Below are 20797 nucleotides of genomic sequence, written 5' to 3'. Positions count from 1 at the left end.
AGACATAGGTATAATCTCTAATTTCTAAACAGGAAGTTAAAAAAAGTAAATAAGAATACTTAGATTCCAAGTCAAACTTGCCAAAAGCTAAAATTCAGGAGAAAAATTAAAGTAAGACTTGTTTCATATTGTAGAGTTCTTTCCCTATCAAGTTCATTTCATTTCATAGAGTGAGGCAGATGCATTATTTCTAGATACCTCTTCAGGTATCTGAGCCAGCCATAGCAGGCCACAACCCTTAGCATGATGTGAGAGCAGAAGTAAACCCATGATATCTATGTAAAAGAAAGACATCAACATGTATCTTTCTAGGTTATTCCAATAAAATAATATTTATTAAGACTTGCTCTTAACTATCTTATTTCCCTCAAAGTAATTCATGAATACTGCATCCTGGCTTCACTCTTTACCACAAACTGATAGCAACATGAAAAAACTGCACAGTTTTTCTGGGAATTTCTCTGGGAATAGGTATACAGCTATATTTCATAATACTTCCATCTGTAACTGGAGATACTGCCTATATGATGTCATAGTTCTGAAAGAAGCAAAATCAAGATCTCAGGCCATTATAGATAACTATACACATATACATATATATACATATATATGTATGCACATATATATGTATAACTATACACGTATACATAACTATATACATATGTATATATATATATATATCACTATAGATAACTATAATTAGCATAAGATTTTTAAAATGTTGTAATTGCGTACTGTGAAACTTTCCCTCCTTTCTCCCCAAAGAAAATTAAAATTAAGACTTTTAAAAGGGAGTCTTTTGTGTCAAAAGATACTTAAAGCTGCCTGCAAGAAATAGTCACATAATTTCAAATTCATACACTGATTTAATACTTCTTCATACTTGTTCTATATGCAAAAATAACATTTTTGACCCAATAAAATTTGTGTTTTTATTTGTGTTCCACCTGCTTTTTCTGTACCTGGGATAGTCAGAAGGGCAGGCAAACAGCAGAAAATCTGCTGACACCAAAATAGAACATCATTACGTCAAATACACTATCAGAGCTGAAAGATGGTGTTACAACATGGTTTAATATTCTGCGTGTGGGCATATATCACTGCATATGCACAGCAAACCAACTATGCTTAGCAAAATGCAGGTGCTGTTCCCAGGCACGGGTCCTCTGCTGTGCATTCCCAAACTCTTCTTGGGATGCCATGTAACCACGTCTCACTGACATAAAGGTAAGCTTCACCCTGGACTGAGGCTCTTGCCCATTCAGCATGGACTGTAATTTAATGTATGGACCAGAATCTTGTGTGCCAAGACTTCAAAGCATGTTCTGGAAGAATGCATTTATCAACACAAATTTATTATTACTTTCTCTGATAGAAGTGAAACCTTAGAGAGTACTTCTGAAAACTCTGCAAGTACTTTTGGATACCCACGTAATCTTTGAGACTCTATGAAGTAAGCTAATGGTAAAGAGTGCATCTAGGCACAGTTGCAAGCAGAATTAGATGCCTACCAGAAACTTACTTTGAAGACAAAAGGTCTTAAAAGAGAAATATATAATGAAACTGTATGTCCTACAACAGCATCGCTATCCAAAGAATTACTCTGAGTAGGAGCCTTTAAATTAAATACAACCAAGGAAGAACATGGAAAAGAATTATACTTCTCTCTGTTGCTGAATAGAGCAAATGTACAAATACAGAGTAGGAAAACAAATGCACCAACCTCATTAACTGTCGCAAGTTCATGCAAACAGTCAGAATTCTCTCCCAGTTTCTGGGATGTGTGCATAGCTCAGGTAAAGCAATAAAAAAAAAATAAAAATGCGTCAACAGACACAGTTGCTACTTCTGTACTTGCCTGCATGACAGATAAAAATCTAGAGATGCTTGAACATAAAAAGCTGCACACATTCCTGCATTAAAGACAGAAAGTACAATACCTTGCAAAAGTCATCAGTGGGTAGGTAATGAGCTTCTAAAAAGGCCTTCAATTGGCTTGTGACAAGTTCTTTTAATTTCTGCTCATGGTGAGCATAGGTTTTATAAATGGATTACTTCTGTTGGTTACCATACTAAGAAAGAACATTCATCTTAACTTTCTACTAACAATAGCTTACATGCTTAGGACTTTTCCATTCCAGGTGAAGCCAATCTAACTCATTCAGAATCTAAGACATTTAGACCCTGCTCTCTCTCCTGCGTATTCTTAATATGACTGTCATGTTAAATCTGGTCTGGGATGTTGACTCTAACAATCAAATGTTGTCACTATTGTAATGATCTTGTGGTGACAAAACAGTATTTGCAGTAAGAGCTAATACTTCTGCAGCATTTCCTTAATTTTTGTGGTATGCACAGTACAACAACCTTGCATTCTACTTAACTGCAAGGAAAGCCAAACTGTACTTGCTGGAACCAGCTCATGTGTAATATAATGAAGGCCATTAAGCAGAGTAAAAGCAGTCAGTGAGCCTTATATTTTCTGGGAAGAGACCGAAATATTTACAAAAGATAAAGGCATGCTGGCAGGAATTGTCGGGGGATCTGTGTCAGTTTAATCCTAACCTTCACCTTTGTCATTCCTCTTGGAAACTGTGGTTGCAGTATGTGAAAAGCCAGTCTCCTGCTATTTTGCACCGTCCTAATGCTGAACTGAATGTGACACAAAGAAGGGCAATGGCCTTAAGACTTGATGGAAGCTCCTTGTGCTTTTGGAAGTCAGAGCCTGAACCCCGAAACCCTGCTCAGTGAAATTCTACTCAGCTGTTTTGACTGATAACTATAATAGCTGCTACCAGTAATGCAAATATAAGCCTCACATAATATTTGCATAATTTTTATAACCAGATGTCTAACAGACAGGTGTATCTATTCTGACTTTTTATTACTTCTATTCCATTATTTAGCAGTTTTCCTTCACACACTATTTACAGCTGATAAATTGACATTTAGAACCCCATGACTTACAAAAGCTAGTGTTTTCTTAATTTATTTTTCTTAAATAATAACAATTATAATAACACCACTTTCTATTCCATAATTCAGTTCAAAGATTCTAACTGACTCCAAAATCCTTCAATTAAGGAAAGTCATGCAACTATGTTTCTGATTTTCTTCATTATCCTTAAGTTACAATTTTCTATTTCCAGTCTTATGCTCTACTCAAGAGGCATCTCTCATTCCAGTGGAAATACAGTTATTTCAATTTTAAAATAGCAACAGTGTTTCACAGAGTTTTTCATGTGAGAAGGCAAATCAGTGGTCAATAAGGCCATCACTTTTTGCAATTTACTTTGTGCCACTGAACATACAGGTTTTTAGGGAAGCATCTGAAATAAAATCAAAAAACCGTCATCAATTAGGAGCTGAAAGTGTATTACATTTTGCACTTCATTTTGTGTTTTAAATGTTTATGAGTCGTAATTTTCCTTTTAAAAGTACACGTAAAAGGAATCTTGCAGTGATAAAACAAAAACAGTAAACTGAATGCAAAATGTAAAATACTTCAATCCATTTGCTTCAGGCAGTAAAAACACTTTAAACCAACTGTAATTAACCAAAAGCAGTCTCTTAGTTTTGACTTTGTGATGAAAAAAATATTTTTATTCTTAATTTATACACAACCTGTTGCAACCCAGACTAATTCACATTTATTTCTAGGAAGAATGGACCTTTTATTCTAATTAATCAAAGTCATGCCGAAAGAGCTCACCACAGATTAATAGTTTTGAATAAGCTGACCCACAACTGCTAGTAGAGCTCCAGTCCTTCAGCCTTCTGTAGAGGTGTTCCTACATGCTCTGCAACTGTCAGTGAGAGAACATCCTGCAGTGATTGTTAATGTAAGAATCTGACCCAAAAACTTCATGACTTTGCACTGGGTCTGGCTGTTCAGCTTCCTCACAACAGCTATATGGTGGTGTTTTCTAAAACTTGTTGCTAAAGCAGCTCTGATGACCCAGCAGTGTAACAGCTATAGCTGAACAGTGCATCAAGTTTTGGTGCTGGTCAACCTACAACAGACTTACTAATTTTGCATATCACTATCCATTCTGACCTATTTTCTATTTACAGTAAAACTTAATTGCAGAAAGCACTGGTTTGCTTCCTTGCTTATTCTTAACATCCCTAATCATTACTATCAAATTTTCTTCCAAATTAAATTCATGGTTGTTTGTTGTTTTTTTTTTGAAAAATATCTTTTTTTTTTTTTTCAGTCTTACTCTAAAATGCATATGTAAATTGTGCCCAAATCACTGCAATAGAACATATCTATCTGTGTCAAGGGAAGAGATGCGCTTAATTTGCAGCACAGGGGATACTGCCAGACTCCAGGGAAAAGACAGCGTTCTACCGGAAATGACAGATAAGGGCTGGAACTAATTCTCTGGGGAGGTGTTAGAATATCCATCACTGCCAATTTTTAAGGACAGTTTAAACAAACATCTGTCAGCAGAGTTTTGCTGTCACTGTACCTACAATATTTTAGGAAGACAACTTTTCAGGCTGCTACTCCAATTTTCTCTCTTTTTCACAATCACTGTATATGCCATAGATTTTTAATTATTCAAGGCACGAAGAAGTGAGGTTTTGTCTGTTCACAAATACCTGCCCAGCTGCTACCCTCACTTTCCAGAGACAGCTCTATTACCTTCTTAATTTCCTTCTTTCATGTTTTGTTGCCTTCATTCCTCACACTGACCACAGTGTGATATAATTCTGATGCAAACTATTTATGCATTTTTTTAGATACTGATAAATACATCCTACAATATCCCACACCCTTTTCTGAATTAATCTCCTCTTACAGCAAACTGTACAGCAACAGAGTAAAGGGCATTTTCATAAAATGTTTACCAGCAATTTCAGTTTCCTTACAGAAAATTCTGCTTGTTCAAAATAAACGGAATTGTTCTTTGAAAGAGTGTCACAAATAAAGGTTTCTGCTTAAGTTAGTGAAAACAATTACTTGTCAAATGCAAGATAAATTACTCAACAGCACTAAAAAAAAATAGGTGATGTTTATTTAAAAAAAAAACAAACAAAACCCACAAAAAGTATAACATTAACTCTTCTTGAGGGAGAGAAGCTCATGCAAAGTCAACACGTCGTAGCAGAAGGCAACCACCACAAAATACTTGACAATCTGCAACAAACTCCCTCTCCTTTTTTCTTGAATGCAAGCACAACTAGTAAAAGCTGTATTTCCAGAACTGAAGTAAAAGAAAGAAAAAAAAGTGAGTACTTCATGGGTGGGAGGAACCTGTGAAGAAGCATGTAAAGCTAAGTGGCAGAGAAAAGAACTTTACTTAAAATAAATTTCTGAGGAGAAACCACAAAAACCCGGGAGATTCAGCAATAAACAGAGAGAAGTCTATATCTTTACCAGAAGAATTAACATGAAAAGGAAAAATCTGCCCTAAGAAAAACTGTGTGGTGGACAGAGTGCCAAGAAGGCCACAGAAGGTCAGATTCCACACACAGAGAGGAAAGCCCAAGTGCAGAGGTTAAAGCTTTTCATTTTTTTATCTTTAGAGAAAGCTAGTGGAAACTGAAAAAAAACTTCCTCTATTTATTTTAAACAGATTACTTGAAATATTAAGACCCTACAAATACTTTATCTTCTAATGCACAGAGTATCTAACAAGTTGAACTCTAAAACACAGGAACTGAGGCATGAGAGTACGTGATTATGGGGCAAACACCTGGATCACAAGAATGTGCACGGAAAACTAAATCATTAATCTGCATCTTTACTTGAGATGTAACAAATCTTAGCATAGATTTAGTTTAGAATTACAGTAATTGCTTTGCACCTGGCAGAAGTGGAGGTAGTTGCTCTCCCACAGCAGTCAGCAGAAGCCATACCTATCAATCTGTAGCCCCTGACCAGCTGTTTGCTTTATGGCAACATCAGGTTGTGGATGAAGGAAAAAAACCAGCTGAAAACAGAGTGCAAATTCTAACTTCCCAGCTAAAAGATGGTTTGTCTGCTTGGTTTTTAAAACAGCCCATGGAGAGTTTCTCTTTGCTGACGACAGGAAATTTTACTTTCCACTGGATGCAAATGCTCTGACTTCAAAACTGTTCAAATTGCATTTTTGCTAGATTCAGTGAAAGATGAGTATTCCCTCCAGCTCCCATGAGTTTTGATCGAGTATGTCTGCCATAAAGCAAACATGACAGGGAAAAGTTCTAAAAAAACAACCAACATCAATTACAAAACCACCACAAAACCAAAAACACAAAAATAAAGTTTCAGTGACATTACTAACATATGTTTACAACACTACTCTGGTTAAAAACTGTCATTTACCTAGAAAATAAATAAAACATATGGATGCATTTACCCACATATTTCATGAGACCCTAAATTCATTTTTTGTGCGTATAGAGGAAGCAAGAACTGAAGAAGAGATTCAGAATTTGGCCAAAGTATTTCTGTGAAAGGATACGAATACCACAATACCATCTCACACATGAGACCAGCTGCCATTCTTTTTCAGATATAGTTCAGACTACATGGAACTACATGAAAATCAAGTTGCTCACGAACATAATTATGCCATACAAAAATGCATTTGTTACATCTTAACTTCAATCTATGGATGCCACAGAAAATTTACATTTCAAGCCCACCAATGCAGAAATTACTGTATTCTGTTATAATTCTTAAAATCAGGCTAATTTCCTGTAAGTGTCACTGTAAAGAGTTCATTTCATTCGATTATTCTATTTCTCAGTATTGTTTCTAAATATGCTTATAGTGTCAGTATTGAGCAACACACTCCAGAGAAAACCATTTTGGGGAGATTTGTTAGTAACTAATGTTGTTTGAGTTCTTTTCTTTATTTTTACAGCAGGTCAAGGATCTCAAGTTCTGTAAGAGTCCCACAGGACAAATGAGCAGACTAAAATCCAACTACAATTAGATGCATTTTATCACACAGTTCAGTGGCTTAACTGAGAGACTTCTGTTTATAAATCATGAGAATTACAGTGCATATTATGTACATAAGTGCATACAATGTATACAAGTTAAAAAATCAAGGTGAAACTATGGCTTTAGCTAAGATAAATGTAGAAAAAGACAATATTTACATCCATGCATTCGCTATTCGCAAAATCTTTTCATATACTCCTTTTCAAGTATGGTGGCCACTGAATTAAGTCAGATGAATGTAACAAAGGTAAATACATGTAAATAATTCAGTTTAACAGCTCTGAAGAATTCCCAGCTACTATGATGTGTCATTTGTTCTGGAAAATCAAAGCTCACAGTTGTGTCAAACCAAAAAGATATTTGGGACAGTTTTTTCATGACGTGATTTCATATAATCATTTGAACTGGAAGTGAAATCACTCAACGCTCACCTAGTGCAGTTCTGTGCAATGAACAGGGATGCCTACAGCTCGATCATGGATGCCACCAGGAATGGCACATCTACCAGCTCTCTGGGTAACCCGTGCCAGTGCCTCACCATCCTGACAGTGAAAACCTTCTTCCTTATGTCCAATCTGAATCTCCTCTTTTGTTTTTGTTTGAACACACTTCCCCTTGTCCTGTCACCACAGACCCTGCTAAAGTGTGCGTCCCATTCTTTCCTACAGCCTCCCTTCAGGTACTGAAAGGCTGCTGTCAGGTCTCCCCAGAGCCTTCTCTTCTCCAGGCTAAATTTCATAAACTCTTCCACCACATTTCAGTACATCAAGAGTTAGCCCACTGATGGCTAGGTGCAATATAGCAGTGCCATTAGCCAACCTCAGCTGTAGCTGAGTTTGAGCAACTCATGTATTTCGAAAGAAGTTACATGAATCATACGAGAATCAAAACATTACACATCTTCTCCCCTTCAACTCTCTTTGTCTTATAGATTTCGAAAAGGAAACAGATAAAATACTGTCCTAGGTCATAGAATTAAAATGTGTGAAAACTCAGTTCAGTACCCAAGAATTATAAAACCTGAAACTTCAATTTTTTTAATACGCTGGAAATGTCATGCAAATGTACATCGTTTATCAATAACCTTGTATTTTAATTTAAAAATCAATATGCTAGAAAAGGAAATAGCTCACATTAAATCGCTCCACATAGTTATTTCTTCTCATTTTAACACCTCTACATGATAATATTTCGAACAAATAAATAAATAAATTTGCCATTTCAGTTGAAGTCCTTCAGATATTTAAAAACAGTCTTTAATTATTAAAAAATTAGAAAGCTTAAAACTTAAAAGCAGCACAGCAGCATTAAATAACAGTGGCCAGAAAACTGACATGGAATTACACACATTTTCATTATCTTTCTAGAAATACAAACAGGAAAAAGGCAAGAATTAACTGTAGTCTACTACTGTGCATGTCCCAGCCTTTTCACAGTGAAAAAGAACATAGATAGCCTACTTTTTCTCATAAAAATGACTTCTAGAAGCAGGAAAGTCTATATAGAGAGCTGTACAAAGTGGATACTGAGAATGACTCGTCTGCTCTTGGAAAACCTCACTATTCCCTTGAATTCTATGATCAGGAAAGTCTATCTCTGAGAAGCACCACTCAGAAATCTTTCACACAAGAATTCTAGACAGTAACAGTAGTAAGTAATAGGAAAATTAAAGTTACCCTTTGGCATGAATTGCTTTTTAACATCAGCAAGTTTTACAGAAATTGATTATACATGAGATATTAAAACTGCCAAAAAAAGAGTTAGGATACCTTTAGCAATTATTACCTGACATTACTAGGTAACATAGGATAGGTTAAAATGCTACAACAGACTTGAATGGTATAATTACATTAAAAGCTCAGGTGTTTCGTGATTTGGGTTTGACAAAATATGAACAGTTTCAGTAAAACACAATTGGAAAGACAATAAATCTTGTGCCACAAGATTTCAGTCCAAGAGGTAGGTTTGGTAAAACATTAAAGTTCTTCTACAAGAAATGCCAGAAGACCACATGCTAAAAGTTACCTTACTTGATCTTTTCCAACTCTTCCTCATTAGCATTGTCTGAAAATAAAATAGAGCATTTTAATTACCTTTTCTCTGAAATGCAGAAAAGGAGGCCAGCTGTTTCCAATGGGACAATCCACATACAATGACCATTATCACTGAAGCAGCAACACGTAGTCTGCGGCAACAACTACACAAGACTGAAATAAATCCAGACAACTAGCAGCACTGTTCACACCCAGGCATACTTCTCTGGGTGCTTTGAACTTCTCGTTATCAGAGACAATGCATTACACAAAAAATGATTTAAAAAAAAATAGATAAGCAAAGAAAAAAAAAAAAAAAAAAACAAAAAAAACAGCTGCTATTACTTACACTGACATCAATTTTGACTGGTCCTGGAATTTGTTTTTTTAATATTAATATATTCCAATTCTTTAGAACACTACTATCTAGCGGAGAGCTGTAGCTGCATAAGGATAAATCCTACATAAGGATCCTTGGGCAACACACAACTATTACAAAATCTTTAAGATTACTATTGCTACTTAATTTCATGGCAGTAAAAAAAATAACTCAGGTGTTTGATAATTACTTGCATGAGCTAAAATAAAATATATAGGCTAGAAACAAAATCCAGAGTTTGACTCAAAGTCAAGACCACCACCACCAACAAAAAAAAACAATAACCAAAACCATGTATCCATATCCTACTACATAAATAACCTGTGAAACTTTGGTTTGCTAGAAATAGTGCTTTAACACGTGGGAGGCAGTGCCCAGAGACACATATTCTTAATTGGTAAATAAAATTGTTCAACATGGATGCAGACAATTTACCTGTGAGCATAAATGTTGCTTAAAGCAGTTTTGTGGAAATACTGAGAAATTAATCTGTGCGATTTAATATTCTCATCCTATGTTTTCACTGTGCAGGAATAATTAAAAGGCCATTAATTTTTTTTTAAGCTTTCTTCAGTACTATATATATATATATTTACTTATATGTTTATATATATACTTATATATATATACTTATATATATATATATACACACATGCACATATAAATAGTTTCTGTATATATATATAAACTATTGCAAAAATACTTCTTTTCCAGACTGAAATAAATTTTGAGATGCTAGCATTCTGCCTGGTAAAAGTATTGTGCGGGGAAAGAAACAACTCTATGATTTTCCTTTTTTAAAAATATCCATAATTTTGTTTAAAAAATTAGGTGAAGGTTGTTGGGTGGCAAACAACACCTGGCTGATGAGGAAAACTTTTCAGTTGCTATGGACAGATAAAACTTAACAGCTTTGCCATTATGTTAGTGACACCATAGTGCTGGTAAATATGCATAGATATTTGAATTCAAAAAAAGCTGCAGAAAGCCACTTGACCCATTTTTACGGACAGAGTTAAGAGAGGCATTTGGGAATCAAGCAGCTCCAGGCCATGGCACTTCATGGATAAGGGCACTGCCACTGCCTCATCCTGAACTTCTGCACGTACAGCACAGGTTTACATTTGAACCTGTCTGGGATTGGGAAGACAATCTAGCCCAGTCATCTCAATCCGCCACATATGTAACACTATTCTAGCTTCAAGCAGTTAAGTTCCTGTAGTATCTACAGAAACATCTCGTTGAATGCACTGACACTGTAACCAGCTGTAGCAAAATAAGCTACATCCTTAGAAGTCAACCAAGCAAATAAATAGCGTAAGGCAAACTGTGATGGATGAACTACACAGAAATGCTTCACATGAAAACATTCCATGCCTCAGTTTGCTGCTGTCATTCTTTTTCTTTTCTGTGACAGTATTACACTTTTGACAAAATTAAAAATAACATATGAGCTTGCACTATATGATTTAGGACAGCAAGCAAATTGACAACACAGGAATGTTATCAATGTTTTTACTGATAAAAAAAGCAAAAAGTATTTAGTATCACTTGGGGTTAATTATCTAAGAAAAAATAAGGCTGTAATTTTAATTTCAGATCCAAGTAACACTCACATGTTTCCGTTTTTTTTCTATTTTCTATGCTACTCAAGCCATTGGTATTGCTGTACAGTAGTAGTACCCAAGCCTTACAGCCCCCAAGGCCACTGAAATGATCAGCCACCAACTTTCAACTCCCTGTAGCTAACTTTAAGACACAGGTTAGGAAGGACTGTTCTCAAGAGTAAACAGGAGACATGCAGTTCCAACAAATTCACAGCTGCTGTGCAAGATCTGTAGTGATGGAATCTGCGCACTCAGCTCTGCTAGCAAAAGAGCCAGAAACACTCACATGCAGGTACGGCACTGACGGTTACAACACTGAGCATGAAATCTGCATACACGATACACATTTTCAATTGGCATGCATACAACTATAAACGATGCACGGGCATGCGTAAATTACATGTATTCAAAGGTTAGTATTAAAAGAATATCACTGGAATTACAGAAACAAGTAAGCTTCATTGGAATATGTCTAAGAAAAAATCTAAATTATTACCAACTTTATAAATTTGCACTCTTTACAATGAGAAATTAAGGAAAAAAATATTTTTTTACAAGTTAAAAAGTGGTTTTTTTTTGTTTTTGTTTTTTATTGGAGAGCTCAAGTTTGAACATGTTTTTATATACAAATACTTTTCAAATACTTTTATACTTTGTCTTCTTTGCTTACACTAGATAAATCAGCTACCTGTTCTATCAAAGCAAAATAACTGAAACAACTATACAGACCTAACACAATGAAAATGCAAAAGAATTACTGAAAATAATGCTCCTGCAACTCAGTTTTTCAATTAAAAAAAAAAAAAATCTCTTTTCACAAATACTAAAAACATTCTTATTTCTCAAATGTATACCAATAACTCATCAGTTTTGATTCACAATTTAAGAATGCTCATAAACCAGAATAAATCTGACTTTTCATTTCAATAGTACTCAAAGGAATAGACCATGTTAATGTAAACTGTTTGAGCAGTTTGATTATTGTTTAAGAAGTTAACATTTTTACGCTGGTAGAAAAAGCAGCAGGTCACAAAAGGCAATGATCCATTCAAGATTTGCTAGAAATGTTCATTATCTATGTATATAAATTATTACAGCCTAGTTCTGCATTCTTGTCCTAAGAAAATATACTATAAAAATCAAATAGTAGGTTCTTATTTATGAAACCAGCATACAGAACCTCCATTAAATTGAAACAGTGTCTAATATTCTTCCCCTGGAAGCAAACTGTCAACTACTTAAGCTGTTTCTCACAGTATACCATGACTCAGAGATAAATCATCAGCTCTTCTAATTTATAATACAATTCCATGTAGCTAAATGCACATATGGAAACATCAGTGATCTGAATTTTTATCTGCATACAGAGATGTAATTTGTCTTTGTCTTAGGAAACGGGAACTTTTAGCTGTACATTGTAAAGAATACCATATTAATCTGCACACTGAAAATTTGCACTTATCAGAATCTCTTTCCAAAAGGAGTAGAATTTTCATGTGTGGACAAAATCTCTTTCACAGCTCTTTACACATTTCAAGGCTTCACAAAACACAGTCCCATCCAAAACCAAAATCAACTATTATTCTTCAACAGTGACTGTTTCTTTTAACAATCACTAGTAATAACATCTCTCTCTCGCAGAAAGGAAGCAATACACAATAAGACTCCCAATTTTCTACCAGCAGTCCACTGAACTTCCAGTTGAAATATCTTATCAACCAGTGCAGGTGCTAAAAGTGGAAATACACCCTATTCATCATGACAGGATGGATCTTACAACCTACACATATGATACAACTGTGGTATGCTGATAAAATACTATGCTAGAAAGAATTCTGTCTATCCTCTATCTAGCTACAGATACTGTCAATAGACTCAACTTTTATACCTGTATACCTGACTTCCAAAACACTCTCAGCTGCTCTATTTGAGGTAGATGAACTATCTTTTTGGAAAGTCTAATCTGTACTTAAAAATTACCAAACATCAAAACAGCAAATGTCATTCAAATGGCTGAGGTATGAACTATGATTATTATTACAGAGCTCCCAAAATATAGGATCAGACACACTGCTACTTTTATGCCATAGTTGTATGGAAAAGCTAATACACATTTTGTTGAAGCTATTCCTTCTTTCTCCTCATATACAGTCTTAAGAAGTATTTGTAATTTAAGTACATGGAACATAAAGTATATGAAATTTAACTGCTAGCTGCTAATCTCTGAATGCTTCAGCTTCATGATTTAACGACTGCATACTATTTAAACTGCTTGCTAAACAGTATGCTACTGCATACTGTTAAACTGCTTGCACATTTTGTCAACAAGTGAAAAAAAATTATTCAGATGAAAATACACTTCTGAAAAACAGATTATATAGGGATATAAAATCAAAATGATTTAAGAAAATCAGTAATGATTTAGAAAAAAAATGTATGTGGTATGAAGACATGCTTTCTATGCAGCAGTCTTTGTAGTTGATATAAAGGTCCTCACTTTTTTTTAATCTACATATTTCAACAGGTACTTTTTGAATTATTACCTGCATGGAGATAAACAGAAGGGAAGCAGTCATTCAAACAGAACACTACAAAGACTGCAAAAGTAGGAGTTGCTTTAATTGCACAGTGCATATTTCTGTAACAGACGAGAATTTGCCTTTATCCTCTAGCATAACATTTGACAATTTGCTGATCTCAGCAACAAATAATTCAATAAAAATTGTCCTAATTACTAGAAGATATTTGAAAACAATCGAGGATGACAGTTTGTATATGTGATATTTTGTAATTTTTGTAATTTGTCTACTCCCTAAAGGGTAAGTAAAATCTAACAAATAGGTACATGTGGTAACCAACTAAAAGATAATTGTGCCTCTAATCATTAAATGCATAACACATTCATATACATCAACTCAGCATTAATTTTATAGGTCGCCTTCCCTTCAATGTGACACAAATTCTCCAATTTTATTACAACTTTGATAGGACTGCTCTGAGATTCATATCTTGGGAAGAGTGATTTCCAATAGTAAACAGAAAAAAATCTTGGGTGTTTTCAGAATAAAAGTCTGTACAAGAACAGGTTGAATAAAAAGAAAAATTGGTCCTTCTGCTTAGCTAAAACAATAAAGTTATTAAATATCAAGGTAATAATGAAACGTCAAACAGCAGAAATCCAATTCTTTCTATCACTACTACAAGCTGGGTATGAAGAGCTGCTATTTGGGAAGTCTGTGGCAAATTCAGTTACTAATTCCCTGAAAAAATGCCCATAAGAAAGACACATTACAGTGTCTTAATTTTTTTTAACTTTTTCAACTGTGATTTTCTTCAGTTCCCTCTGTATAGTAGATAACACTTTTCCTTAATGTTGAAAGGCACAGTAACCTTTTCTATCTGTATTGTGAAAAATGGAAACAAACTTACTTCTACTGCCCACTCACTGGTTTCTCACATAAAAACACATTTCTTTCTGTGCTGCACAATTTAGGATTATGGCACAATAATGCTAAAGTCACTTGTAACAACAGAGTTGTTACCAGCAGACTTACAAATGTGGGTTTTACCTAGAAGCACACTTGTGTTGCAGTCTGCAAGGCTCTGCTCTGAGTTGCCACCACAAAGGTACCACTTAAAAAAAGATAACACACAATTTAAATAATCTTCCTGTAAATTATAACCATTTGCCATTATTTTGCTAAGTTCTAAGAGGATGTTGTAAAGGAAACAATGGTTGAGTGATCTGTTTTCAAAACCCTACATCTTTGTCATACTAATTATCAGACAACTAGTTCCTATTACTGAGTTACTAGTTAGAACTCACAGAAAAGTGGAAAAGAATATCACAAACCACCAATATTTGTTAGGTATATAACAGACACAGTAGTGTCCTTTTCTTTACAGAATCATATATACTCTTACAAATATAAACTTGATCACACCCTTGTTTATAGAACAGATAATGAATGTGAACGGAAAATCTCATCAAATTCTTTTTTTCACCTCCTGATGCAAAAGGAGTTTACATTATTTTGTCACCTCTGAGCAAGATTTCACGTCTCATATTTCTCCTGCAAATGGACTATTACAAAACAAGTCAAAAGTCAACCTGTAAAATATCCAAACTGCAGACAGAAGTTGTCATAATAGCAGGATCGATATTTAAAACAACGAAGCATTTTCACTAGCAATTACATAGCTTAGAAAACTGAGATTGATGAAGGAATTGTAATAAACATAGAAAAACAGACAATTTTTCTATTGAAAACTCCTAATGAAACTTAACATTATCATACTAAAACCCAAAAATTAAGAAATACTACTTTTCCTCAAGTTTCTTCCTTTCCAGAGTGGAATAGTATTTCCATATTCTTGTCTAGAGATGGCAGCACTGGGTTTAAAATTCTTCTCCAGTACCTTATTGATTTTATCCTTTTTAATCACCATCATGCCCCTGCAATTGGCTTTGACACCCTGCAGATTGCTTATGTTCTATCTGGATAAGTCATTACTACTTTCTCAGGAAGGATCCAATGCAGACAAAGTATGCTTAGCTATAATGGAAACATTGCTCAACATTCTCCTAAGAACTGAAAAAATGAAATTAACCTCATGATATATAGTTCTCATGCTTTAAGCCATCCAATCGTAGAAAGATAACAGGAGTGATGACACTTATTAAAATCTTAAAATTACCACTTCCCGCTGTTCTTCTCTAGGAGCCAAAAGAACTGATAATAATATAGTTCCCAAATCATGGTCAGGGTAATGAGGGTCCTTCAGGCTCAAGGTAACATCTGTTTGCCTAGGAGACAAAAGCATGTGCGCTTGTTTTAATTTCAGGCTCTCAGATAATTACATTTCTGAATCATGACAATTAAAGAAATCTGCATTTATATGAAGCTACTTGAAAATGATGTGACAAATCCAGCTTATTTATACCTTCAAGTATTTCAGTTTAAGTAGTCATAAGTAAACACTAAATACTCTTTCCCCATGTTAAGTACACACTCAAGTAATTAAACCCACACTGTCATGGTAATGAATTTAAAAAAGCATAAGAAAAATAAACATAAACAGCAGGTGGTACTACTGTAAATGAAGACAATATAAAAACAAGGGTACAATATAAAAACATGAATAGAGTGATTATAAAAGTTATATTTTTATAGATGCTACAACAAATATTCTGTATTATAAGTTAGTATATTTACTAATGTTCATATTACAGTAATTCCCTGAAACTAAGCGTTTTTCCCCTGCCATTTTTATATAAGGTAGGTTTGCATTATTATTTTTCAGTATTACATTCTATTTGCAGCTCCACAAACATGCAATTAGCGCCTAAGGAATTACTCCATAGACTTATTTGTGCCATACCTGTTTAATTCTAATGATGCAAGATTCAAAAACGCTGAACCAATAAAGTCATCTTGAAGCCCGAAGTCATAATCAAAAACCTAAGATGCACAGGGGATACAAACATTTTTCAGCACCAGAAAACTTTTTTTGAAATACTCCTTTTTCATGAAAACCCTTTTCCAGAGTTAAGCCACATGCTCCTCAGTCAGACAAGGAGTAACTGAAACCATCATACACTTTTTAGACACAAAATTTTGAAACCGCTTATTTAGAAGTTGGAACTCATAATCTAAAGACACAATGGTATACCAGTACCAGACTGTGCATGTGAACGAATTCAGTATTTTTATAAATACAGACACTAAAAAAGGAAAAGCAAAAGTAAAATTAAAGCAAGGAGAATCACTAGCTTGCTAGACATGAATTAACACCCTTAGAAATCTTATAAAATATAAGTGGGAGTGATATGACTGTGAAAAGTGGGTTATAAACAGCACTTGCATCAGTATGAGACATGATCAAATTCTATCAGTCAGGGTTTTGGAGGTTTTTTGGTTTTAGAAATACTTTAAGACAATGACTTAATAGATCTGTAAGGTACCAGTGACACTTCTTACTCACTATGAGGATGCAGCCTGCTAACTTTCTGTCTAAAAGACAACACACCTGGACAAGTTTACTGAAATTCAGAAAAGAATCTGTGGTTAATACATTGAGTGGTGTCAGTGATTTGAGATTAGGCCTTCTCAAATCACAATGACGAAAAACAAATTATTAAGGAACGTCTTTTGGAAGGAAATGCACAAAAAAGACGGATGGTAAAAAGGAAAGATAATACATAACTATGCAAGCCAAAAATAGGAAACTCTCAGGCATCAAAAACTTCCTAGTTAAGTTACATTTCCTTGTCATGGCATTGTCATGACAATTACTGAGATCTGAAGAGATCTTTCACTCCAAATAAAGAGGGGCACTTATTAGTAGCTGTAATGAGAACATTTAATGGAGAAGTAACAGACCTGGACTCAAGGCCTTTGATTCTGACATATATACTTCAACTATTGCATTACAAAAAACCTCTTTTTTTTTTAAGTTTTTAAGAAGATAAAGCTGTTCATCTTCTACAGATAATTTAATACAGACTGGGTTTAGACAGAAGTAATGTTACCAAAATCCTATACTCCAGTGGCTACAAGCATGAAGGACTGAATTCGTAAGTATTTGTGTTTAAGTCGATCGTATTGATCTACGTGACTGGATACTGTCATATTTTATCTCTCTCGTTTTCACTGCAACGTGAAAGAAAAATACATGATAAAATCTGAGTTCCTCTTGCAAAATATAATTATTTTTTCTCTCTACAAATTACCAAAATGAAAACATCCAGTAGACACATTCAGCTGAGTTAGTATACCTCAGCCAGGACTTAGAATGTCTGCCTGAGCTACAAACACTGAAATACTTAGATGCTGTGTTCATAGGACATATCTGCAAAGAAAGACGTTATACCTGTCAATATATTCTTCCTAGAAAAAACAAAATACATACTTCTGTTCCCTTGTCTTACCTTACTCTGGGTTGCTACCTTACTGTAGGGTTGCTATTTGACCTAAATCAAAACAGGTAGCTAGCTTTCTTTTAAGCGTCCCCTTTTGAATCTGCTTCTTTCTGCTACAGAGCCTGTTTTCATTCCTTATGTATTCCTAAGGGTAATGAGGGCAGGAAAGGATCAATGTAGAATTACAATTCACCTCAAACTTGTTTAATAGTAACATATTTTGCATTTAAAAATATAAATTCTGTCAATAACTCTTTGCCTGTAATTTGTCTGACATAAATAATACACTGTCTCACCTTTATATATAAGGGTTCTCTTGGGTTATCTATAAGAATACAAGTTTTTTCTTCCCACACAGGATTGAGGTTCTTGTGTATTGTTTTACTTCTAAACACTTCTTTTCCTCCAAGTTTGAACTTGACGTATGGATCACTGGTTCCTGTGGATGAAACATACGTTGTTAATTATGTCCTTTTAATCCAGTTCAGATACTAACATAGTTTGTATTGATAATAATATTAAAAGCATCAGCTTGATTACTTTTTTATTGTCACAATCTAATTCTATAGTGCCAGTACTCAGCTAATTTGTAGTATCAATAATGAGAGGGTGCTTGAATTACCTTCTGTTGTCTGCAATCTAAACTCAAAGTCACACATGAAATGCCAACTGTTCCAGTGTAGTTTTTGGTTAAAAAAATCATCACTATATTAGGACTAGAATTTCATCTTAATGCAATCACAAAAAATTAGGTTATAAAATAGATTTCTGTAATATACTCATCTAATTATATGATGTCTTTAAAAATGCATGGGCAGATGTTAGCAACAAATCCTGGCTCCACTGGCATCACAAGTGTAACACTTCACTGACTTTTCTGTGTTCAGGATTCCCCCTTTCATGACAGTCAAGATGAACAAATTAAATCCAATGTCAGTTCACAAAGTTCAGATAGGTCACATAATTGCAGATATGCACAGCCTTAAGCTCCCTGATACATCTGGGGAATAGTTAACAATGAGCAAACAGGTAACTCCGAAGAGAATTTGGAAAAGTGAAATAAAGATGTTCAAAATCTAATCAATAGAGATTGGATGAGATGTGGGTGTAAAGTGTCAGAACAGATGAGTCAGAAAGATTGCACAAGTGGGATTTTAAGGCCAGAGAGATGCCCCTTGATGAGGGCTGAAGAAGGAGAAACTGCAGTCCTTGTGTTCACCCTATCAGGCATTTCAGGAAGCAGCTGTTAAATACTGTGTGGACGGATCCAGACCAGAAACTTGAGTGATGTGCAGCTGGGTGTGGTCTTGCTTCAGGTTAACCACAGTTAGAAGACACACAGGCTGTGGTCCAAGTGGAAGACTGACTTTGACAGCAGGTTGAAGAAAGGCAATTTGTCTTTTCCCTCTCTATTTTTTATTACTAAAAAAACAGTCAAATCTTTAAAAGAAATAAAAGAGTTTGAAAATTCAAACTAATTACCTTCCCTAAAATGCCAATAGGTAAGATTTTCCTTTCATGTAAGTGAAAAACATTTTAATAAAAAATATTCAATGGAGTTCATCCTCATAATTCTGTCATCTGTTTCTTGAATTCACGTTTGTGTTTAAATCCATAAAGAAAAGGATTGGTTTTTTTAAACCAATTTTTAAACTTTATTAAACTGCACCGTACTCTTCTGAACACGAAGACCAGCTTGACTAAAGCTCTTTGCACTATTTCATGTAGCCGCTAGATGTCAGCACTCTTTAGCTAAACTCATAGGTTTCTTAAAAAAGAAATTGGGAAAGAGGGATCTCAGGTGAGATAGTAACGGTCACTGTTTTATCTTTACTAGGACAGAATTTCAGTGGCATAAAAGTTTAATCTAGCACGATTAGTCTGAGAGTTTTCACATTGTGAAACCTGGAAAATACTTTGAACGTAGACATCAAAAAATCAACAAGAGTAGTGTGAATATCTCCCACATGCCATCATTATCAGAGATCTTCCTAACTGCTGCCCTGAGTTGCTGCTTTAGGCAGTATGTCTTGTTCTGCAAATTTCATAAGACTCCCTTGAAATTTGAAATGGGTTGAAAACACTGTTGTGAGAGAAATATTTAATGAATATTTTAGGACCTAAATGTCAAATAGTTTAATATTCATTCACTTCTGCGTATCAAATTTAGCAGTGAAGTATGTCAAGCATTATTTACAGTATACTGCAAAACTTCAGGCTATATCTATGCCATGGATGCTTGAAACTTGATTTGACACTCTCCACTTTAAAGCCAAGAACTCATTAGAACCATTTAGTTAAAGGCTCCATTATCATCACAGACCTTTTACATTCCTTGAAGAGAGACCATTAGGTATTTTAAAGGTTATATATAAGAAAGACAAAATTAAAAATAAATAAATCTAATCAGTCATGCAACCTTTCACTAATACCATGCAGAGCTGGGCAAAACCAAAGGGATATCAAAACTTCTTTGGAATACAGTCCTGGGCTCCCGGGTTAAAAAAATACAGGGACCTTCTAGAAGGCGTCCAGTAGAGGGTCACAAAAACAGTAAAGGACCTGGAGCATCTTCTGGATGAGGAAAGGCTGAGTAATGTAGTTCTGTTCAGCCTGGGGAAAAGAGGACTGAGACAGGATCTGATTAATGTTTACAAATACCTAAAGGGAAATGGGAGGCAAATGGATGAGGCCAGGCTCTTCTTGGTGGTGCGCAGCAACAGGATAAGGAGTAACGACCTAAAAGTCAAATATGGGAAGCTCTATACAGACATGCAGAAGAATTTCTTTACCATAAGGATGACGTAGCACTGGAACAGGTCACCCAGAGAGACTGCAGAATCTCATTCTATGGAAATATTGAAGAGTCATCTGGATGCCTACCTGTGTGACCTGCTGTAGGAAAACTGCTTT

At 34.9% G+C, this 20797-nt stretch overlaps 1 protein-coding gene across 3 annotated transcripts in view; it reads right to left on the bottom strand.

Moving 5' to 3' along the window:
- The window catches only part of MCTP1 (multiple C2 and transmembrane domain containing 1), a 269069-nt gene that overhangs the window by 134146 nt on the left and 114126 nt on the right, over positions 1-20797 (bottom strand). For 2 of the 3 annotated variants that reach the window (XM_048930524.1, XM_048930526.1), the window contains exons 3-6: positions 18181-18323; positions 16345-16424; positions 15661-15769; positions 8969-9007 (exon numbers count right to left, since the gene is read on the bottom strand). In XM_048930524.1, coding sequence (XP_048786481.1) covers positions 8969-9007; positions 15661-15769; positions 16345-16424; positions 18181-18323 — 371 coding nt within the window. The remainder of the gene's footprint in view (positions 1-8968; positions 9008-15660; positions 15770-16344; positions 16425-18180; positions 18324-20797) is intronic. The other variant, XM_048930525.1, reaches the window with a different exon arrangement.

Source organism: Lagopus muta, chromosome Z (assembly GCF_023343835.1).
Source record: "Lagopus muta isolate bLagMut1 chromosome Z, bLagMut1 primary, whole genome shotgun sequence".
Lineage (NCBI taxonomy): Eukaryota > Metazoa > Chordata > Aves > Galliformes > Phasianidae > Lagopus > Lagopus muta.
The sequence above is the reverse complement of the archived record's forward strand: the minus strand, read 5'-3'. Positions and strand labels throughout refer to the sequence as shown.